Raw genomic sequence first — 23,951 nt, 5'->3', positions numbered from 1 at the left:
TACTTCTAAAACTATCTTTAAGTTAAGGAAAATGTAACTTTTAAGAAAAACAGGCTTATAGCCATTTTTGCAGCACACATTAGGAATACTATTTATACATTAACTTTGAAGAGTTTTATTACAAGAAGTATGTACTCATTACCTTGACAGAAACCTGGGGCAGGGGAAGAGAGGAAGCAGGGAGGGGCTGCAGGGCTGGAAGCAACACCCAGGTATAAACACTATAAAAATGCAATAACCGATGCTGTACATCTACAAATCTTCTCTCCAACACTCAACTTCTGTGTTAATCCTGTTTACGCATGCTTTCAAAGACATGCACTGTCAGAACAAAAATTATAAAAAAACCTGAATGCATGATATGCAGCCTTTCATTTCATGCTTTAGTAAACCTATTGTTTTAAGCTGGAAAAAGAAATCAATATATATTTTCTATATTTATAGACTCAACACATGCATCTGGGGACAGTCCCCAGCAACGACATGAATGTACTGCATTAACCCTGAGCACTGTGTAACAGAAAAGTAAAGCCAGTTTGGGAAGTTCCAAGCATCTTAAACCAACTGTGTTTGTTGCCTTCAGCAAATGCACAAACAGACCGATGTGGGCGCACGCGCACATACCCCCGCTGCTTACCCCAACGGAAGTGTATGGGAAACCCAGGGGAGGCAAAAGGAAAGACACGTACTACCATCGGCACTGCTAATTTTCAGTTTTGCTACCTATTCCAGGTTTGTCCTTATTCCCAAAAAAATTAACTATAGAACACAACCAAAAAAAAATATATAGAATTCTTTGGAAACTGTCCCTGATTTTTATGCAAATGATATGCCCCACAGCATCTCAGACACACCCGTGCTGCCACCTGTCTGTCCTTCAGGCGTTGCTCAAGTTGGCGATGCTCTGTGGGTGATGCTGCTGCCACAGCTGTTTCTGCTGGACCGCAAGCTGCTGAGACTGGTCCGAAGTTGACAGGAGATTTACGAGAGGAGACACACAATTTGCCGGAATGATCAAGCCTGTAATTAGCAACACGAACTTACAAAGTTTCACCCAGTAGAGACCATACTGCACCTTACAACTTCACAGCAGTTTCCAAACGAGAAGGAGTAAGTTTCAGTTTAACAAACAAGAACTTCACACGTAATTTTACTGAGTACCAAGTAACTGCAATGGTGCATTAAGATGTAACCTGGTTCCCAGGCAGGGTTTCCCACACGCCACAAGCACACGCGTGTGACTACGGGACACCATCTTCTTATTGAAGGGAGGGGTCAAGCACAGCGCTTTTCCACCTACCATCTTTTCCAGCTCCACAAAGTGCAGACATCGCCTTCTTGCCATGCACACAGGCACAGAACAACTCCAACACTAGAGGTGCCAACTCTAGTGTTCGCCCAGCAGGGCACTTTGCAGTGGGCAGAGAGCAGAGAGGAGGGAGCTGGGACACACAGCCCCGGCGAAGGGAATGTCCTCTCTGCGGTGAGAGATGTGAAGGCAGTGCTCCAGAGCAGCATTTTAGAAACGTGCTGGAAATTCCGACTTTTACACGAAATGCCTTTCTCATTTCTAAATGTGGCAACTAATTCAAATAAAAACTTGTCACCACTAAAAATAGTTGAGAGCCAAAAACAAAACAAGAGTCCATTCCTGGATTGACTCTGGCCCACAGACTATACAGAGGAGGGCTGCGGCTCATGCCCGTGGCCTGCTCGATGCAACACTGCAGTGCAGGAGTAACGGACCGGCTGCTTCCCTGGAGACTAGGGGCACCCTCTGCGCTCCACAGCATGGGTCCCGGAGAAGGGGCTTTACTGAGGCCCAGGCAGGCAGGGAGCACGGGCCACAAGCACAGCATTATAGAGACAGCCCACGGTCACTACAGCCAGGTCACGACGTCCCACCCAAGGACAGCCCCTGCCTCATCCTACAGGACACATAAGCAAGTTCTATACCCCACTGCGGGCATGGATGTGAGATGCCTATGGAAGGGAGCTAAGGGACCAGAGGCAAAGCAAAAATGGCTGAATCTGATTTTTCCACACAAACGAAGCAAAACAAAAATCAGACTCACCTACAATCCGCTGTCCATCTTCTGTTCTTAGCCGAACTATCTGCATTTTCACGTTGGTGCCACTGACGGATGCGAGGACACCCTCCACTTTTGTCCACACACTCAGGACCGAGCCACACAGGACATAATACGTGCGGCAGCGAAGACCTATTTCACAGACTAATCCCAAGCTCGCTTTTTTGCAATTGCCACGCCTGAGAAGGACAGGGAGAAAAAACTCTCATGTTTACATGTGCACACACACCTCCGTGAAAGGCTTCCAAGGCCTGTACAAACTTCAAATGGGACATCTAGCCACTTTATAGTACCTAGGATTTTACCGCAGAATGCCAGCCTCTTAAATCACCCTGTCAGCTATATTATTAAATTCCTGATAACACTGTTCCAAATCAAGTTAGTGGGAAAGACCTCAGTGACCAAAAATGAGAAACACCGTAGGTAGACTTCAGGAGAACTGAGGAAACAGGAGATGAACCAGTATTTTATGGTCACAATAATCGTCATCATTCACTAGTTAGAAATCTTCTGGGCAGCATCAAATTGAGAAACACAGGCAGTGTTAACTGCATACATATGGGCACGCTTCATGCTACGACACAAAGCAAATGTTTCAGAGAATGTTCAGACAATAACTTTTTTTTTTCCTGTTTTTTTTTCCAGTACCGGGAATCGAACTCACAACCTTTCGCTTGCCGGGCAGGCGCTGTGCCGCTGAGCTAAAACTCCAGCCCCTAGACAATAAATTTTGAAATGTTTTATCCTGAAGAGTTCTAAGCGTTGGTGCCCCTTACTTACTAGTTGCTGTGGGTCAGGGTTCTTAGGCATGGAAAAAATAACGTTTCTTTTTAGGGTATTTTTTTTTGGTGGTGGGGTACGCTGAGACAGGGTTTTACTATGCAGTTCAGGATGGCCTGGAACATGGCCTTTGTACCCCAGGCTGGCCTCGAACTCACAGCAACCCTCAGCCTCAGCCTCAGCCTCCCGAGGGCTGGGATTATAGGTGTGAACTACTACACCCAGCTGGACTTCTCCTAAACTTTAACCTTCTTTTTTTTGTTTTATCGTTTGAGATAGGGTCTCACTGTGTAGTTCTGGTTAGTCTTGAACTATGTAGCACAGCCTGGCATCAAATTTATGGTGATCCTCCTGCCTCAGCCCTCCGGGTGCTAGGATTATAGGCGTGTGTCACCATGCCTGGCTCTGAATTTCTACTTCCAATAGCACTAATTTGCATACAAAAAGCAAACACAGTATTGTTCACATCAAAGAAAATTTAGTTATCTGTATGAGTCAACAAACTGAGCTAAAATTCATTGTTCTTTTTTACACAGTGGCCCAGACAATGCAAGAACATTCACTATTTGATGGGTTAAAAAAAAAATACTGGAAAATTAAACTCTGTAGAGTACAACAGTCTGCACAAGGTCCTGAGATAAACCCTGAGAAGGGCGTGCTGGCAATCACAACAGGGTGAGCTCCAGAATGGAGCAACACCAAGTTTTCTTGTGCTGTGCTGCCACTTGGTCTTCTAATTTCTTAAAAGTTCCAAAGATTTGACCACCAGCAAGACTTTCATAAAAAGACAGGAAGGATGAAACAAAGAGAGGAAGAGGAAGAAACAGAAAAAGCAACTCGTGGCACCAAGAATGACAGCTAACAAGAGCGGGTCGGAAGGGACAAAGCATCTGCCAAGAGCGGCGGGAACCTGAGCAGTACTGGTCTACACACGCGCGCCACGGACAGCACGCCGACAACAGCGCGCTCGTTTGTTTACTCACAAGGATCAATCAGTAAAGAGGGAAGGTGCATTCAAATCCTGACTGTACTCTGGAAAATAAGGCGAGAAACATGGAAATACTAACCAATAAGCATGAGTACAAGTATCTGCAGATGAATTATACTGGTCTAACCAATGGACAAGGGCATCATCTGAGACTACCTGTGGAAATAAAACAAAATTCCATTGAAACAGTGCCGCTTTAAATGAAGTAGTCCAGAGACAGCCAACGTAAAAGCATCCCTATTCAGAAAACCCAGGTCTTGCGCCCAGCTTGATTTAAATGCCATTCAAAATGTTCTGCCATGTTTCCTCTGATGTACTGAGTTCTTCAAACGGTTTAGTGAATTGTAGTTGTTTTCAAATTAGAATAGCTAGGAAAAGTAATTTAAGGAATTAGTAAGAATAAAAACTGCAGGTAATATTTGGAAAACTAGTTACTTACTATTTTGTAGAAATCCCTGCAAGATACAAACATTGTTGCCTGCACGTAACAAAACCCAAAGGAATTTTGGTCTCATGGCCTCGTATATCTTCCCTGTAGTTAAGCGCTCTAATCACTGTAGTCAGCACTAAAAGCTACAGTTACTGACAACATACACTGTTTCAAATCACTGCCTTATTAGTTTCTTAAAGGCTGATAACAAGACTAGGATATTAGTATAACAAAGTTTGGTATTATTCTGGAAATTATCTTTTAAACAGTAACCAAAAAAAAATTGACACAGTAACTTTATATCTAGATATAACCATCCTTGACATGATTTCTACACACAAGGAGTAATCACAAAATGCAGTAAATGTCTGAATTTAATAAAAACTTTTTGTTTTTGTTTTTCTTCCGGTACCAGGAATCAAACTCACGACCTTGCACTTGCCAGGTAGGCGCTTTGCCGCTGAACTAAATCCCCAGCACCCCCGCAAAAAAATAAAAAAATAAAAAAAAAATAAATCCCTAGCCCCAGTAAAAACTTTTTATACTATAAGACACATGGCCAAAAAACAGAGTAAGTGTGTTCAAAGTGAGGGTGACTATTTGGAGGGGAATCAATGGCATTTTGTTTTTTGTACCAGAAATTGAAATCAGGACCTTGCGCTTGCCAGGCAGGCACTGTGCAACTAAGCTATATCACCAGGCCAAGCAATTTTTTTTCTAGTGTAAAAATTTTTAAAAATTTATTTTAGCATTCATCATAGTTTTGATGACACTACACACATGCATTTTGGTAGTACTGGCGATTGAACCTATAGCCTTATGCATGCTAATCAAGTGCTTTACCACTAAGCTACATCTTCAGTCCTTTTCATTTTTTAATCTTGAGACAGTGTCTCATTAAGTTGACCAGGATGGGTTCAAACTGCCTAGCCTCCCAAGTAGCTTGGAGTACAGATATATGTTACTGTGCCAGGCTGTTTCAGTATCACAAACAAGTATTTATAAGTGGTATAATGTACAATTAAGAATATACCTTGTAGGCCGGGCGTAGTGGCGCACAACTGCCATCCCAGCACTTGGGAGGCTGAGGCAGGAGGATCACTGCAAGTTTGAGGCCAGCCTGAGCTACGCCTGGGTCACTGCAAGTTCAAGGCCAGCCTGAACTATACAATGAGACCCTGTCTCAAAAAAAAAAAAAAAAAAAAATACCTTCTTATACTTCTTCTTGAGATCAGCATAAATTTCTAATTTGAGCTGTTTTCCAGTATTTGGTCGATAAACTAAGAAAAGTTTCTTTTTAGGGTTTACTTCCTTAACTAGAATGGCAGTTTTCTTGTTGTTCCTTATCTGCAGAGAGAAAAAAATGGCAAAACCGCATTAGTTGATATTGCACACTTTAAAACATGTTTGTATAGCATCACATCACCAAATATAGCCATTCAAATAAGTCTAACACCGGAGCTGGGGATTTAGCTCAGCGGCACAGCGCCTGCCTGGCAAGCGCGAGGTTGTGAGTTTTCCCAGTACCGGAAAAAAAAAAAAACAGAAAAAAACAAAACAAAAACAAAAGTATAACACCAAACAATTAAGTGCATGAGTATGTAACTTCAACAAGGGAAGACCACAACTGCTTGCTCATGCTTATAGCGAAGTTCCACCCAGGAAACAGCTATCTAATTTGAGGTAATAATATAGAGGTTGAGAGTCACAGTATTCTTTTTTATTTTTTTTGAGACAGAATCTTACTATGTAGTAGCTCAGGCTGGTCTTAAACTCACTATATAGCTAAAGCCGGCCTCAAACTCGTGCTGATCCTCCTGCCTCAGGCCTCCCCAGTGCTGAGATTACAGGCATGTGCCACCACACCTGGCTCTGGCTCACAGTATTCTTCAGAAAACTTCTACCTTCTGTTCCCCATACATGGAATCACAGTTAAGCGGCCTCAAATAGGCAGAAAAATCAAGTATTATAAAAAGTAGAAGGCGAGTTCGAGACTAGCCTAGGCTACCTAAGTGAGTTCAAGGCCAGCCTGTACTACATAGCAAGACACTGTCTCAAAAAAAAAAAAAAAAAAAAAAAAGAAGGAATTAGGTCTTTGCTTAATTCTCTGTCTTAATTTCTTTTTTTCCCCCTCTGGTACTGGGAATCGAACTCACAACCTTGCGCTTGCCAGGCAGGCGCTGTGCCACTGAGCTAAATCCCCAAGCCCCCTCTATCTTAATTTCTCATAATAAAATTTTAGAAAAAAATTACTCTCCTTCAACTAACAATGAACTTTAACCTCTTCTGAGATGCTACCCAGGTGGCCCTGGACCTCTGCTTCCACCTGTCCTATTATCCTACCTTTCTCTGTGTTGTAAGATGAAATAAAAACAATAAAGCCCAGATAGTACACAGCCCAAAAAATGCTGAACAAATCACCCCAGAACAGCTGTGCAGAAGCAAGAGCATTAGCCGGCCGAGGTGGCGCTCGCCTCTATTCCAGCACTCAGGAAGCACTCAGGAAGCACTCAGGAGGCTGCGGCAGAAGGATACCTGTGAGTCTGAGACCGGCCTGGGCTACAGTGAGCTCAGGCCAGCCTAAACTGCATAGCAAGACCCCGTCTCAAAAAAAAAGAAAACGTGTGGGAGAAGTAGAGAAGAGGTGGAACTCAGACGGGTGTATGTAGCTATCTGCCCCTAAGTGCTGGGGACTGAACATAGAGCTTTCCCTGAGAAGCTATAGCTCCAGCTTTCTAAATTATTGTTTTATAAATTGTAATCATTCTGCATTTTGAGGCAGGTTCTGTAAGTTGCCCAGGCTGAGCTTGAACTTGCAATATGCGTGTTTCATCCTAACAATGCAAGGATGACAGGCATGTACCACCATGTCCAGCTTGTTCTCTTTTTCAATGAGATGGTATCTTGATATGCTGACAAGTAGGACTACAGTTGCAAATCAGCAGGGTATGGTGGCACACACCCGTAATCCTAGCAATTGCAAGGCTGAGGCAGGAGGATTGCTGTGAGTTCAAGGCCAGCCTAAACTACACTCAAGACCTTGTCTCAAAAAAAGAAACCACACACACACACACAAACCCCAGCTCACATGGCCTCTAGCACATAACTGGAAGGCAAATTTCAAGATACAGTGGTGCCTTGGTTCACAAATTTAATTTGTTCTATGATTTTGGAAAAGATGGGCACTGTTTGTGTTTGTGTGGAAAAGACGGCCATGGTCACGTTTGTCATTCAATGCAGAGTTAGCAAACAAAAAAAATTTTTGCCAAACACTTGTTTGTGAACCAAACTGTTTGTAAACCAAGGAGTTCGTGAACCAAGGTACCAGTGTAAAAGCATTTCCTCACGTCTCCAGTAAATTAAGAGCACTGTTTGCTGGGTTATTCATTTTTCTCTTTCAGTGGAACTAGAAATTAAAGCCAAGGCATTTACACTAATCTACATTCCCAGCCCTTTTTAAATTTTTTATTCTCACTTAGTATCTCACTAAGCTACCCAGGCTGGCCTTGAATTTATGACCCTTGTGTCTCAGCCTTCCAAGCAGCTCGATTGCAGGCATGCACTACCATGCTTGGTTTTGAACTTTTTATTAAGATTCACAACTACCTAGAAGGCCGAGGCAGGGGGATTGAAAGTTCCAGGTTAATCTTTGTAACTGAGCAAGATCCTGTCTCAAAATTTAAGAAGGGGGGTGCAGCTCACAGGTAAAGCACGTGTGTGAGACCCCGGTTTCAATAAAAATGTTACAATGATAAAAGTACATTTAAATATCCTCTTCATGGATATTAAAGATCTTTTGTTTTTCCCTTGTTCAAATGATAAGAAACATTATTAAGTCATCAAACAATACATGAACTGAAAAAGTATACTCAGGTAATTCAACACAACTAACGGAAATCCAAGTGATAGTGGCAACTGCTTCCCTAAGGGCAGCACACAGCGGACACAGCACACCAAGAGTGCTTACTGCAGGGGCCTCAGCCAGTCCTGGAATGGTGCCCCCCCCAGCCATGGCTCCTGCCCCCAGCCACTGTGGCCATGCAGGGAAACAACAGCCCAGTGTTACTGTAGCCTTCCATTCACGGGAAGCGGGAACACAGGACTTTTATCACAACCCACCAACAGCTGCATTCCGGCAACAATCTCAGATTAAAAACCATCAATGTGCAATATGAAACAATCAAAACAGCATCTATGAAGAAAGCTAAATAAAACAGGTAAACTAGACGGGAAGAAGAAAACGAGAGGAAAAGAAAAATTCAAAATAAAAAAACTACAGCCCAGTTAGGAATTAGATGGTTGGAAGGCTTCATATCAGGCACCAGTAGTGACCTAGGCCTGTGGACCAAACCCATCCTGAGGCTCTTAAACTTAAACACAGTTTAAAGCCAAGTGTGGTGGTGCACGCCTGTAATCTCAGCACTCAGGAGGCTGAGGCAGGAGGACCGCTGCAATTTCACAAATTCGAGGCCAGCCGGGGCTATGATGTAGTGAGTTCAAGGCCACCCTGAACTACATAGCAGACTCTGTCTCTCAAAACCAAACCAAACCAAGCAGACAAAAAACAGCTTAAAAAAGGGAGGTTGGAAGTGGGGGGAAGAAAGAGATTAAGGAAGATAGGGAGAAAAACATCCCAAAGGAAATATGACATGGTCTACAGAGAGCCTACAAACCTAGAACATTTATTTACTATCTACCCGGCCCTTTAGAGAAGTATGCGGTAACAGTTTTGAAACAGGAAGCAGCAATGGTTGAAAACACTGGGAATGTGACTTATCTCAGTGAACTGCATCCTTTTCTCTCTCGTCTGAGACAGAGATCAAAACAATGTGAGACAAATGCTATACTGTGCTACATTATCACCAGCCCTTTATCTGAGACAGGCTCTCACTAAGCTGTGCAGAGTGGCCTAAAGCTCGGCAGTCATCCTGCTTCAGCCTCTCCAGTGGCTGGGATTCTGGCTGTGTACCACCCACCCAGTGAACTGTAGCCTGAAAAATAATCACCTACAGTCCCAGCTACTTAGGAAGCTGAAGCATGATTTCATGTTTAGGGTCAGTGCTGCCAACATAGCAAGCAAGACTTTGTCTCAAAATTCTGAAAAAAGCCTGGGGATGTAGACTACTTGCCTAACATTCAAAAGCCCGAGTTTTACCCCTAGTATGAAAAAACAAAAATAAAGCTTGGTGAATAAAAAATGATCAGAAACAGCCTATGACATGCCTAGGAACCCTGACCCAAGGCAACTACTAAGTGGCACCAACTCATCAGCAGGCAGGACTCACACACTGCTCCCATACACCCTTCCGGCACAGTCTGCTACGGAATGGTACGAAGACAGAAACAACAAAGTGAAGCTCAGGTGAAGTAAGCAGGCACTTGCTGCTCCTGCCCTACAGAGCTAAGACAAAATAAGGCTTAAGATCAGCCTAAACTACATAGCAAAACCCTGTCTTAAAAAACCAAAATCAAAAATAAATAAATAAATAAATAAATAATTTTTTTAAAAAGGCAAAAAACCAAAATCAGTGTACGAAGGTGTGACAGTTTTGCTTCTGGTTCTGTGTTCTTACATAAGAGCCTAAGGCTTTTTCTCTCGCCAGTATGGTGCTGTGGAATGTAAACTTCCTCAATGCCACTTGTCTCCTTTTCTCTTGTTACAAAGGACGGCAAGAAACTATTACTAGAACTCTGAGTAATAATAACTAATTCATAAACGATCTATAAAAAGAAAAAAAAAATCACAACTGGACATAGTGGTATACGCCTATAATCCCAGCACTCAGGAGGCTGAGGCAGGAGGATCACTTCAAGTTCAAGGCCAGCCTGGGCTACAAGGAGAGCTCAAGACCAGCCTGAACTCTATCGCAAGATACTGCCTCAAAAAGACAAAAGACAAAAATTGAAAAAGGACTCTTTAACATCCCTTGAAATAGATTAAGTAGAAATGCATGTACATGGTCACCCAACTGTAAGAATAAATTATCACAATAGAGAAAACCAAACAAGACCAATCACTCCAGCATAAAGTGAAGATCCAAGGGCTCATAGTGAAAACCATTATTGATCTAAATAATTAACACTGAAGAGAACTCTTACTTGCAATGACAAGTAGAAGCCATCGTCTGGTCCTGTCAGCTCAGCCCAGATCTTGGTTGCTTCCTCCCAGGACATTCCCCTCTCTACGCTAATCTGTGAAAGAAATCACAAGATGTGAAAGGTAGACTCCCTCCTGTAAATGCCAGTCCAAGGACTCGCCCCAAGCAGGAGCACCATTCCAAACTCACCGTGTATAGCTCTACGTGGCCGGAGGTTGAGTATCCTGGCGTCAGAAACTTCTTCACATCACTTTTCCTCACCTTTTCATCTCCGGAACCAAGATCTTGAAAAAGAAAAACCAACACAAGATGCAAAAAGGACACCTTGGAGCGGGGATATGGCAGTGGCACAAATGCCTGCCTGACAAGCGCAAGGTCCTGAGTTCCATTCCCAGTACCAGAAATTTTAAAAATTTTTTAAAAAAGACACTTCTATCGAAAACACACATGACAGCTTTACATTTTCCCACTTACCCAGGATTCCCATGTCGTATCTTCCATTTTTTTTGGCATTCTGAACAACTGCGGTAAGTGTGTCGGCAAAATACTGAAATAACGCATTCTGTTGATGCACTTCCATGCCCAGAATTCTATTTAAGAACTTTCCAATGTTGTTATAATCTGCAACAAGATTACACAATTTCATGCACTCAAATGGTAATTAGCATTTTAGAAAATTCAACCTGGCCAACTTCAAACCCACTTTCTTTTCTACAGCATTCCCCCCTAATTCTTGTCTTGCCACGCTGTCAGGGCCGTAACTGGCCCAGGTCAACCTCTAGCACATTACCATTGCAGCACATACTCAAGAAATGTTCACTGAATTGACTTTGGGCATCTTCAACTTCACTTAAGCCCCATGTGAACACGACCTAGTACATGAGGATGTAGGGTTACCAACATAAAAGCTGAACTCAAGAGTATAACTGTGGCGGTGGGGGCGGGGGGGGGGTAGAAATATACCTCAGCAGCAGCACAATCACCTGCCTGACAAGTGCAAGGTCCTGAGTTCAAATCCTGATACCAAAAAAAAGTGTAAGTGCTGTGTAGTCAGTGACCCTTGACCTGGCTACACAACTGGAACTTCTGGGCAATGTGGAAAACTATCAATGTTCAAGAAACATCCATGGGCTCAATATTTTATAAAAGCTTGACAGGTGATCGTACGTGTAGCCAGGGTTGAGAACTGCTGTTTCATAATCTCCTCTGAATAACTACAGCAGCCAAAACTAACCAGAGTGCTCAACGTTGGGAGATGAAGAACAACTGACCTGATGCTTCCCTCCCCTTAGCTAAGAGAAGCCCATGTAACAAAACAGGCTTCACTAACACAGCAACAATTCCAAGTATACAGAAAGTTAATATTACCTTTATCAAGAGTAAGAATTCCTGAGCGATCTTCTACATTTATCAGGCCAACACCTATTAGTCCTTGTCGAACATCTGTAAGAAAATAAACTTACCCTGTGATTCCAGCATTTTGGGAGGATGAGGCAGGGGACTGCAAGTTCAAGTCAAACCTGGGCAACTTAGCAAGATTCCATCTCAAAAATTTAGAAAGGGGCCAGAGATGTAGCCCAGTGTGAAGACCCTGGGTTTAATACGCACTGCCCCCACAAAAAAGAGAAAGTTATCAAAAATACCTTATAACTAAGCTGGGTGTGGCAGAAGATCAAAAGTTTAAGCCTAATCTAGGCAACTTAGTAAGATAAAGTTGGAAGTAAAACAAAAAATAAAAGAATTGTACGGGGGTGCCCTGGGAAGGAGTTCAGTAGTAGAGTATTTGCCTAGCATGAGCTCAATCCCCAGTACCACTGCAACAAAACAAACACACATAAAACTCAGACCTAAACTCCAATGACTCCAGGAGACTTCAGCATGTTAGCCTAGTGCCAATCTTCAACCAACGACTAAAACTGAATTTTAAAAGCTACCGACGTGATTTTAATTAATGTACCAAAACCACCTTCCTCTACTAGGTATAATATTAGAGATAACATAGGGGCTGGGGATTTAGCTCAGCAGCACAGCGCCTGCCTGGCAAATGTGAGGTCATGAGTTTGATTCCCGGTACCTGGGGGGGGGGGGAATTAGATAACATGCAATAAATTAAGAATAAAACCACTTTCATAGGCATATAAGGTTTTAACAAACCTGTTTCATTATGAAAAGCGAACACATATCTAGTCACCTTAAGATTTCTAAATCTGTTTTTTTTTTTTTTTTTGTCTTTTTGAGACAGGGTTTCGATATGCACTTCAGGCTGGCCTTGAACTCACTTTGTAGCCCAGGCTAGTCTCAAACTTGCAACGATCCTCCTGCCTCAGCCTCCCAAGTGCTGGGATTGCAGGCACGTGCCACCATACCCAGCATTTTGTTGTTTTTGAGACAGTCTTGATATATAGTTCAGACTGGCCTTAAACTTACAATGCAGTTTGCTGACCTCAATCTTGTGGCAATTCTCCTGCCTCAGCCTCCTGAGTGCTAAGATTACAGGTGCGTATGCCCAGCAAAATTTCTAAATTTTTTTTTTGCTGTTGTTGTTTTGAGACAGGGTTTCGCTATGCAGTTCAGGCTGGCCTTGAACTCACTTTGTAGCCCAGGCTAGTCTCAAACTTGCAACGATCCTCCTGCCTCAGCCTCCCAAGTGCTGGGATTGCAGGCACGTGCCACCATACCCAGCATTTTGTTGTTTTTGAGACAGTCTTGATATATAGTTCAGACTGGCCTTAAACTTACAATGCAGTTTGCTGACCTCAATCTTGTGGCAATTCTCCTGCCTCAGCCTCCTGAGTGCTAAGATTACAGGTGCGTATGCCCAGCAAAATTTCTAAATTTTTTTTTTGCTGTTGTTGTTTTGAGACAGGGTTTCACTATGCAGTTCAGGCTGGCCTTGAACTCACTTTGTAGCCCAAATGGGCCTCAAATGCACAATGATCCTCCTGCCTCAGCCTCCCAGAGTGCTGGAATTACAGGCATCCATCACCATGCCCAGCCTGAAATTTCTAAATTTTACAGTTTATGTATTGAAAAAAAAAAAAAAATCAAAACCGCTAAAACTACAACAAATGTTAGGAGAAAAAAGAATGTTAGAATGATTTTTACCACTTCCATACCAGTAATTACTTTTTTAATACGTATAATAATTCTTCTAGGTTACCTTTGAAAAATTCTCCAGGATAGTCTGGAGGTGGTGATACCATGGGAGAATCCAAATTTACAATGGATTTCATAACAATTTCTAAAGCATTTCTTCCATACTGAAAAAAAAAAATTATCCAGTTTTAGAATTTGGATACTTCACTCACAAAATCATTAGAATGCTGTAAGAACTATTACCAACCAAAAATTCAAAACCAGCAGTTCCCAATTATCTTTATGTATTTCTTACACTGCCAACTACTTGCTCCTATACACAACATTCAGTAAGTTAGCAACTAACTTAGGGCTGGGAAGATAGCTCAGCGGCACAGCACCTGCCTGACAAGTCAATTCCTGGTACCAAAAAAATCCCCCAAGAAACAAAAAAGACCAACTTGACTTCCAGGAGCTTGCACCTGACATCCACTCCCCAGGGCTTATTACATTCCTCCTTCCCAGAAGGGATGGGAAGGAGCTGCCTGCCTGCAGCGTACTCGCCAAAGGGCCCACATCAGCTGCAGCTGTATGTGCTGCAGGAGCGCTCCTGTTAAGGCTAACCCTGACGATGGCAGAGCTGTCAGCTGCCCTGCTAGGCTTCACTTTGGGGGCATTGGTGGCCTTCAAGCATGCACTCTCCATGCTGGCCTGACCTTCCAGGTTGAAACCATTTGTAACAATTTTCCCTGTTCTTTTTTTTTTTTTTTGCAGTACCGGGGATTGAACTCATGACCTTGCGCTTGCCAAGCAGGCACTTATGTCACTGAGCTATATCCCCAGCCCAATTTCCCGTTCATCACTGCAGTCCAGACACATCCCCAAGTTTTCTGAGAAGCGGAAGCTGAAATATACCTTATTGTCGAAGTTGAATCTGCTCAGATCCCGAGATTCTGTCGCTCTTCTGTCGCCATGTGTAAGCGCCCCCTAGCAAAGGAACATTTCCAATAAGGGCGTTAAGCCTGTACTGTCAGTCAGCCAACACAGGTCATCTTGTACTCGCACCTACACGACGTAAAACCTTACCAGGCTCTCAAGTCTTTTGGCAACAATAGAGGCAAATCTCTGTTCTCCTGCCAGTTCAGAAATCAGAAAGACATACTCGGGAGCAGTAACTTGGTTTGATCTGTGAGTTCTTCCTGTAACAACATTTTGATAGAGATCACTGACTTCGTTCACTAGACAGAATATTCTGAGATCTATTTCTTAGCACTAAGTTGGTACTTTAATGATAATATAATATTTTCCACAGTTTCCTAAGGGTACAAAAGTGAAAACGCTGATCTGAGTGGCATCTGTAGTCAGAGCACGATTCCCCCTTACACGGACTAGAACTTGCCACGAGACTGTTAAATGACACGAACATTATTATTGCTACCCTAGTTTCGGCTAACCAGAAAGTTGATGATACACAGCCATTCTCAGTTCTCCCACAGTTGTTTCTAAATCACCAGGCCACAGGACCACGAAACAGAAGGGAACAGTAACATGCTTTCCGTGGGGCCACTGAGGGCTGAAAGGGACACGCAAGCAGCAGCTGCTTTCATAGGTCTACACCAAAGACACCCCCAGGAGCCCTGCTCTTGGATAAGGCGCCAGCAGGCATAGGAAACTCCACCACAGATCCCTTAGTTTTAAAAGCAAGCAAGGAATGAATTTACAGTGCACTATACATCTTAAAATCATGCCCGATGTCAAATGCAATAAGGAAGGTGTCACAGTCTAAGACGTCTGACACTGATACGCACACATTTCCCCAAAGATTTCCAGCCATTTATCAAGTGAAATTCAGTGCAGAAACTTACCAAATTGCTGGATTGCTCTATCTGCACTCCAGGGTAATTCTAGAGTCATATGAACTCTTCGCCTTTGATTTTTAGCTCTGCGATCTGCTTGTAATGAAATACCTGAGCTGGCAGCTTCTGAGATGATAGCAATATTCTACATCACATTTAAGGAAAAAAAGGAGAAAAAGAAAATCACTTTTGCACAAGGACAAGCAGAGCAGCACCCTACACACGAAGTGCTTCAGCTGCCTCCACTGGTAACAGGACCCCGCGGCAGCTTGCCTACGGCCACCCAGACTCAAGATGAGCACTCCTGGTCTTCCTCACTGCTAAATGTGAAGATGTGGGCACACTGCAGCCCGCGGGTCTGCCTGACAGGAATAATGTCCAGGACAATTCCGTAAAAAGGAAGGGACAAGACTCTCTCTCTGCTAGCTGAAATGGAATAGCTGAATTTTGTTTCTGCAGTGCTGAGGACTGAGTCCAGGTCCTCCAAGTGCTAGGCAAGTGCTCTATCACTGAGCCACACACCTAATCCCAACACAGAGGCAACTGGAAGGTGGGGGCCCATAACTAAAGGAACAGAAAGCAGGCAATTGTGGCGCCTCCCTAGTCCAAGCTCCTCAGGAGACTGAGGTCAGAGGATCCCTTGTGCCCATGAGTTGGAGACTAGCTTGGGAACTTAAGAGAAACCTGTATCTCTTTTAAAAAAATAAAAAGAAAAGGGAAAAGAAGAAAAGAGGCCTGGTTTTGAAGGAGTCATGCTGGCCCCGCTCGATGTATACAAACGTGCATGTAAGAGACACATCGAGCTGGGCTGGGGATTTAGCTCAGCAGCACAGCGCCTGCCCAGCAAGCGCAAGGTTGTGAGTTCAATCCCCGGTACTGGAAAACAACAACAACAACAAAAAAGAGATACATCGAGCTTGTTTAAGCCAATTTTTTTCATTTTTTTTTTTTTTTTTCTGAGACAAGGCTTCCCCCTATGTACTCCAGACTAGTCCAGAACTCATAATCCTCCTGCCTTAGCCTCCAAAGTGCTGGGAGTACAGGTGAATACCACATCTGGCTTCTTCCTATTCTTTCAAGTATGTAACAAAAACTTTATAACATATTTTTAAGAGCAACGTCAATAGTGAGACCTATCAAATTCTCTAGTTGCAGAGGCAAAAAAGTTCTCTGAAATATAAAGCAGAACATGGATAATAAAGTCGTTAGATTCTTGCTGTTTGGAAGGGGTGTTGCTATTGAGTTAACTATTATTCAATCTCCTGACCAAGTAAATGCTTAGAATTATCCAACTGGAGGCAGAAGAACAGATCTGAAGCCCATTTGGATGAAGTCTGGTTAATGAGTGTCTGGGGCTGGGAGGAAGGGGCTGTACGGCTGAGCGTAGAGCACTGCTCAGCAGGACAGGGGCCTGGCTCCAGCCCAGCACCAACACAGATGAAGTCAACAGCAGGAACGCCTGAAGGAGGCCACAATCACCACCATGCTTCAAGTTCCAACCCCTTCACAGCAACTCCCATTAATACAGCACTGCACGGGAATACATACATAAAACAGCAAAAGCACAGGACACTAATAATCTCAGGTACTTCTGAATATCATTCTAGACTCAAAATTAAATGACAGTAAATGTCATGAGATTTATCATACTTTGTTTTGTGATTGCTTTTGTTTGTTTTTATGATACGGACTCACAATGTAGCCAGGCAGGCCTCAAACTCAAGATCTTTCTGACTCAGCCTCCAGAACAGCTGAAATTATAGACACATGCCACCATACCTGACCAGGAAAATCTCCTTCTAAAGCTTGATCTAAACATATGGAAATCATTCTCATGGAAAAACAACCTGGCGAAATATACCTTATCTCCATCCATAAACCTTTGTTTTTCTGTAATGTTTAGTATTTCCACAGGCACATCAAGTTCCGATCTTGATTCGTAAGATATGCTTCCATCGTCATTGCTCACAACCCGTCCCTTGCGGCCAGTCATCTGAAAAGCCAAGCAGCATCATGACAACTCTGGGATCACCCCCCTCACTGAGGAAATCCTGGTGCTGGCTCCAGGTCTCAGGGACACAACACACTGCAACACAGTCCCTGGGAAGGGCTGCCAGGCGGCACCATCCCATGAGATGCACTACAAGGGGAGGCAATGAAGACCAATGGCTCAGCACACTCAGACAGTGGGGATAAGACTTTAACAACTCTAGAGGAGTAACTACTGTGAAACTGCTGTTCTAAGATCTACAAAGGAAAACCAAACAGGTTATTGTGATAACACCCAAAATATCACTCATACCACAGGGTTTGACTGCCATTCATTTTACAGGATTTTAAAGGGGCAAAAAATTACCAAAAAGAGACACAGCCTCCATCAAGTAAGGTTTACCTCAGCAACGTTCTCAGGGCCACCCAACTCGTCAATAAGTTCATCCAGGGTATTAGGAGGCAGGTCTTCAGCTAACTTTTCTAGTTTCTCAAGTAGGTCTTTCTTCATCTGCTGGGCCCTCTCCACAGCATCCTGACTTGTTACAAGGCTGCTATTACTGCTGGAGTTACTGTTAGCTAGGGAAATAATATTCATGCAAAGTCACTGCACAGAGTATCTGTTTTATGTAAAAGCATATTTCACAGAAAAAGCAAGTTTCTACATGGATACCTGGCGCACTGTTGGGAGCAGGTGAAATAATGGGTGCAGATGAAAAACTAGGTCGTTTTGATCCGAGACCTGATGCTAATAAGGCACTTTGAATAGAATCTGGATCTATACTTTTCTTCTTTTTTTTATCTTTGTTTTTCTTGTGGTCTTTTCTGATTAACCAAGGATCTGAAAGATAAGGAAAATGTCAAATTATTGGTTAAAATAGGCCGGGACTATAGCTCAGTGGCACAGCACCTGCCTGGCAAGCGTGAGGTCCTGAGTTCGATTCCCAGTAACCAAAAAAAAATAAAAAAGAAAAAGTGTGTATCTTCAAAGGACTTAATCCTTGAGTTTTGGCTGGGGATATAGCTCAGAGGTATAAGCACCTGCCTGGCAAGCACAAGGTCCAGAGTTCAATCCCCGGTACTGTAAAAAAACAAAAACAAAAAAACAAAAAAAATCCTTGAGTTTTGTGATGGTGGTACTAGGTATGGAACACAGGGCCTCCAAATGCTCTGCGACTGAGCCACATCCTTACCGATTGTTTTATTTTGAGACAGGGTCTCACTAAGTCAGCCAGGCTGGCCTAGAACTTGTGATCCTTCTTCCTCACCCTCCCAAGCAGCCGAAATCAGAGGTGTTCACTACTCTTTGAGGCTCAATATTGAGGTTTTTTGGTACTATTAACTGACTACTTAGAAATCATTACTAAGTATAGTAGCCCAATATAGCCCATCCACACACTATCGGGTATCACTCCACATTTTGACATGAAAAATAACTATGAGGGGGAGGGAGTACACAAACAATTAAAATGCTATATGCCTGTGGCAATTCCTCATGATGAGTGCCGTCATTACGCACTGGAAACAGGGACTAACAAAAACAAGTAACTGCATGAAACTGAGATCAGAATTTCACTTGTGAGACCCACAGACAGAGTATTTCAGGGCTCTCCACTGGACAAAGGTTCGAATCTGCATGATCTTTTGTGCCGCATGGAAAGGAGGCTCGGATGCAACATGCCCTTCCCAGTACCCTGCAGCAAGACTGGCCAGGATTCACTTCCAAGAATGAACTCACCGTCTTCATCGTCCTCACTAGACTCGTCTCTAAAGGGGTTGAAATCATCATCATCACCAGAGCTCATGTTTTTCGAGCTCTCATAGTCACTTTCTTCACCATCAGAGGCATCAGACTCACTTCCACTGTCATCAGAACTGCTACCCATGAGGCCACCGACTTTGCGTGCTTTTTTAGCTTCTCGAGTTATTTCTTCACCTAATAAGAGACCCAAATAAGAGAATTAGCTGAAATACAATGTTTCTAAAGCTCCGGGGTATCACATTTATTTAAAAAATGATCCAAATGAGAAGTGCAGAGAGAAAGGATGTAAAACCAAACCTTAAGCAAGCACTCTTTAGAATCCCAAAGAAGTCAGGCTCTGTTCAGTGACTCTCAAGAAATCAGACACGCAAGTACAAACTTAAAACTCAGTACACCCTTGAAGTCCACAGATTGCACAACTGATTCAGAACAGTCAAAACAGAGCCCTGGCAGCCACCATTAAATCACAAATGAGGCTGTAAGAGGAGTGTGAGTAACTAGATTCATAGGAAGGCAACACGGACAGCAAGCAACTCATGAAACCTTTTTCTTTCTCAAGTGCCAGGGATTTAACCCAGAGCGCCACACATGCTAGGCACTCTACCACTGAGTTACCTTTCACTGGACTTAAAACCTCAACCTTTAAAGGTGCACAAGGTGCTGGTTTTAATTGCGTTATTTAATATTCAGAAAAAAGATCGGAAAATAACCAAAACTAAGAACATTAGAAGGTTCTAGTATTAATGAGATGGTGAGAATGTAATTCAGGAAGGTAAAATATAAATAGTCATCCTAAGATACCACTGATTATAAGACAGCATTACTTTTGGGGGGGTGTTTACCAGGAATTGAACCTTGTGTTTGCCAAGTAGGCACTGTGCCTCTGAGCTATATCCCCAATCCCTTTTTCATCTTTCTGAGGCAGGGTCTCACTATGCAGTTCAGGCTAGCCTCGAACTCAAAGTGATCCTCTTGCCTCAACCTCCCGCGGGCTGGAATTACAGGTGTGAACCACCACACCTGGCTTGTGCCACTAAAATTTTTTAAAAATTTCCCATTGAACTACAATAGTCACTGGGTGTGCTGGTATTCACCAGAAATCCCAGCATCCCACCACTCAGGAGGGCTGAGGAATGAAGATCACCTTGAGTTTCAGACCAACCTGGGCTACACAGTGAGCTCAACACCAGTCGAAACTACATGTTGAGACCCTGCCCAAGAAAAAAACCACACCAAAATGGAACTGTAAAAGCCAACTCACTTTTAGGTATCATAAACATGCAGAAAGGCCAGGTGTGGTGGCCTACACCTGTAATCCCAGCACTTGGGAGGCTGAGGCAGGAGGATCGTTGTGAGTTCGAGACCAGCCTGGGTTACAAAGTGAGCTCAGGGCCAGCCTGAACGGCACAGTGAGACCCTGTCTCAAAAACACCAAAAAAAAAAAAAAAAAAAAAAATGTGGGCAAATGTAACTAAAATGGATGAAATAAAGCTAAAGTGTCAGACATGTAGAATACACATCATCACAGGTCTTATTTATCAATTTATTTTGTGCAATGCTGGGCACCGAATCCAGGGCCTTGAAAACAGTAAGACAAGACAGTTAATTATGTTAGTTATACCATTTTAGAGAAAGACTGGTTGCAAAGTTAACCTGTGACAACAAACAGCAAACTCAAGCGAGCATTACAAAGTGTCTAACAAACACAGGGAGTATTAGGAAATTAGGAAGCTAACGCAAGCCTCTTTACAGTCCCCCCCACCCAGTTCTCAATTTCTTAAAAACCAGCTTTGACAAAGAGAGAACCCTATTTTAGTTGCTGTGCATCACTCATTATTTATGTGAATCTGGAAACTTTTCTTAACCTCTTAATCTTTCTGTGCTTCAATTTCCTGCCTATAAAACTGGAAAAATAAGACCAAGTTTCCTAAGAAACTCTGATGGGTTAAATAATAAACATATAAGTAAAAACTACAGTGCCTAGCACCAGTCAACTGCTCATGTTCTAATTTATTTTTCTTTTCTTTTTTTTTTTTTTCTTTTGCTTGTTTTTGTTTTTGCCTTTTTGAGACAGGGTCTCGCTAGGCAGTTCAGGCTGGCCTTGAGCTCACTTTGTAGCCCAGGCTGGTCTCAAACTCACAACGATCCTCCTGCTTCAGCCTCCCGAGTGCTGGGATTACAGGCGTGTGCCACCACGCCAGGCTATTCATGTTCTAATTTAAAACAGAGAGTTACTTGTGCATTCAAAAGTACAAGAGCAACACTGACAATGTACAAGGACTTGCCAGTTTGCAGAAAGCAGTTCATTCCCCAAATCCTGCTGCTTCAAAGCACTCACATCCACAGTGAGCATCAGATCTCTCACACCTCTCACATTCACAGCTGCAACAGCAACTTCGTGAACTTACCTTTCCGTTTCTTCATTTTGTTTTCTTTACAAGGGCTATCTCTGGGTGAGCTGTTGTTACTCGGAGCTGTCAGGTCGATTCCCAGCAAACTATACAGTTTTTTCCTGTCTGGAGCAGGGAAGTGTTTTTCAATGAGTGACTGCAACACTCCTCTGTAGGAGAGGGACAGTGACAATTACTGCTTCACCTGACAAAATCACGTACTATGGTATATGAATGTATTGAATATATTGCTTTAAAAATATACATACTTAAAAAACAAATAAAAATAAAAATATATATATTTGTTCGATCTTGGGAAGTACTGATAACTCAAATGCATTTTAATTTTCATGGAAAACTTATCTAGCTGGAAAAAAATGCAAGAGAAGCCACACATGGAATTTTTACATTTAAAAAAAAATTTTTTTTGTTTTTACATTTTCTAAGTAGCTATGTTAAAAAGTAATAGAAGGCCAACAATGGTGGTGCACACGTATAATCCCAGCACTCAGGAGGCTGAGGGAAGAGAAGCACCACAAGTTCAAGGCCAATCTGGGCTACAGAGTGAATTCAAGGCCAGCCTGCACTGCACAGTGAGACCCTGCTGAAAAAACAAACAGAAACATGTAATAGACAGTGAGGGATATCAGCACACGTCGGTAGTCCCAACTAAGCTACTTGGGAGGCTGAGGCAGGAGGATCACTTGAGCCAGTGTTTAAACATGAGCAACAGCCAAAACTATCCCTTGTTATTAAAAAAGGAAAATAAAGCCCCCGACCCCCGAGACCCACAATAAAGTCACTATTTAAAAAAAAAGACGGAGAAGAAAATTGGTGAAACTACAGTAACTTTTCTTTTCCAGACAAAGTCTGGCTATGTAGTCCAGGCTGGCCTCAAACTACCCTAATCAGGTATGGTGATGCACACACGTCATCCCAGCACTTGGGAGGCTAAGGCAGGAAGGCCCCCATGAGTAGGCCAGCCTGGGCTATATAGCAAGACCCTGTCTCAAGGAACCTAAACAAAACAAAAATAAAAGTAATTTTCAACTATATCTACCGTCAAAGCAGCACTTCAAAGTATTCTCAAAGGGAAGAGATCTATGAACTAGGTTACTAATTTCACTATCAGAGATAAGATTTTTTAACAACTTTTGAAGATCACTTGCCTAATTTTACAGGAGATTTTATGGTATCAGGGCAAACCAAATAGTGCTCTTCTGGAAAACAATGGTAATTACACATATAGAAAACTGAACATCAAACTAAACCACCCTGCACAGATTTCCAAGATGTTTAAACAAAGAACGAAGTACTTCTGTTAATCCAATTCTGTTATTATACTGTAATAAACATTGACAAAACATGTAACATATTTCAGGATTATGACATTTCTATGTTACTGTTTTGTTTTGAGACAGGGTCTCACTATGTAGTGCAGGTTGGCCGTGAACTCCCTATGTAGCCCAGGCGGTAATCCTGAGTGCTGGGATTACAGGTTTACACCACTACGCCTGGCTATGTTACTATTTTCTAATGGCGATAACATAATATAGAAAGGTACTGCGTGGCACAAAAAATTCAAAGGAAAACTTTTAAAGATGATACACAGATGACCACAACTGTGCCAAGAAATGCCAGCACCTCAACTAATCTAAGTAAAAACTCAAAAGTAAAATAAAAACATTACTTGGCAGTTGAAACGAAGTCATTCAATTCTCCTCCACCCTCTTCCAAGGCTTCTAATGTTCTAGCTTCTCCTGTAGATTGTAGACCAATCACAACACACTGGAAAAAAGAAAGTAAGGTGGTTATAAACATAAATATACTTGTTAGCCAATTTTTTTAACTCTTTTTTGTCTTTTTGAGTCAGAGTCTCATTATGCAGTTCAGGCTGGCCTTAAGCTCACTTCGTAGCCCAGGCTGGTCTCCAACTCCCAACGATCCTCCTGCCTCAGCCTTCCGAGTGCTGGGATTACAGGCATGCACCACCACACCTGGTAGGCATTGCTTTTATAATTTTTTTGTTGTTGTTTTTTGGTTTTTTCTTGTTTTTTTTTCTGGTATCAGGAATCGAACTCACAACCTTGTGCTTGCCAGGGCAGGTGCTGTGCCACTGAGCTAAATCCCCAGCCCCTGCTTTTTTAATTTTTAAAAATATACTTTTAAATCATACTACATTAACCTTTTTGTAACTATCCTTTAAAAAGACTTAACTTCGTATGAGTAAAACCTAACATGCACAAAAACAACACAACCAGAAAGAATCAATCTCTGAATGTGTTCTGTAACTTACTTTTCCATTCTTGATTTCCTCCCGGGCTAGCTGCACAACCCTCTTAACTTTGGATGCTATGCACAGGTACTTGAAAAACCTCTGGTGCGCAGACCAGAACTGACCCCACATGGACTTCTTCATCCGCTGTTCAGCATCAATCAGATCTGCGGCCTGCTGAAACCGCTCTCTGGCGATGACCCACTAGAGGCAAAGTC

General features: G+C 42.7%; 1 protein-coding gene across 7 annotated transcripts in view; it reads right to left on the bottom strand.

Annotated features, from left to right (window-relative positions):
• Positions 1-23,951, bottom strand: part of Sbno1 (strawberry notch homolog 1 (Drosophila)) — a 52,252-nt gene that overhangs the window by 515 nt on the left and 27,786 nt on the right. For all 7 annotated transcript variants that reach the window (XM_005403039.2, XM_013503552.1, XM_005403043.2 and 4 more), the window contains 19 exons: positions 23,755-23,937; positions 23,149-23,246; positions 21,477-21,628; positions 19,045-19,242; positions 17,980-18,147; positions 17,710-17,885; positions 17,179-17,310; positions 15,327-15,462; positions 14,548-14,660; positions 14,377-14,448; positions 13,547-13,646; positions 11,755-11,829; positions 10,861-11,007; positions 10,576-10,670; positions 10,388-10,480; positions 5,498-5,635; positions 3,938-4,014; positions 2,076-2,269; positions 855-1,020 (listed from right to left, as the gene is read on the bottom strand). In XM_005403039.2, the coding sequence (XP_005403096.1) occupies positions 878-1,020; positions 2,076-2,269; positions 3,938-4,014; positions 5,498-5,635; positions 10,388-10,480; positions 10,576-10,670; positions 10,861-11,007; positions 11,755-11,829; positions 13,547-13,646; positions 14,377-14,448; positions 14,548-14,660; positions 15,327-15,462; positions 17,179-17,310; positions 17,710-17,885; positions 17,980-18,147; positions 19,045-19,242; positions 21,477-21,628; positions 23,149-23,246; positions 23,755-23,937 (2,490 nt within the window). In that variant the 3' untranslated portion in view covers positions 855-877. The remainder of the gene's footprint in view (positions 1-854; positions 1,021-2,075; positions 2,270-3,937; positions 4,015-5,497; positions 5,636-10,387; positions 10,481-10,575; positions 10,671-10,860; positions 11,008-11,754; positions 11,830-13,546; positions 13,647-14,376; positions 14,449-14,547; positions 14,661-15,326; positions 15,463-17,178; positions 17,311-17,709; positions 17,886-17,979; positions 18,148-19,044; positions 19,243-21,476; positions 21,629-23,148; positions 23,247-23,754; positions 23,938-23,951) is intronic.

The sequence above is a fragment of the Chinchilla lanigera genome, unplaced genomic scaffold (genome assembly GCF_000276665.1).
Source record: "Chinchilla lanigera isolate Chin_1 unplaced genomic scaffold, ChiLan1.0 scaffold00081, whole genome shotgun sequence".
NCBI lineage: Eukaryota > Metazoa > Chordata > Mammalia > Rodentia > Chinchillidae > Chinchilla > Chinchilla lanigera.
The sequence above is the reverse complement of the archived record's forward strand: the minus strand, read 5'-3'. Positions and strand labels throughout refer to the sequence as shown.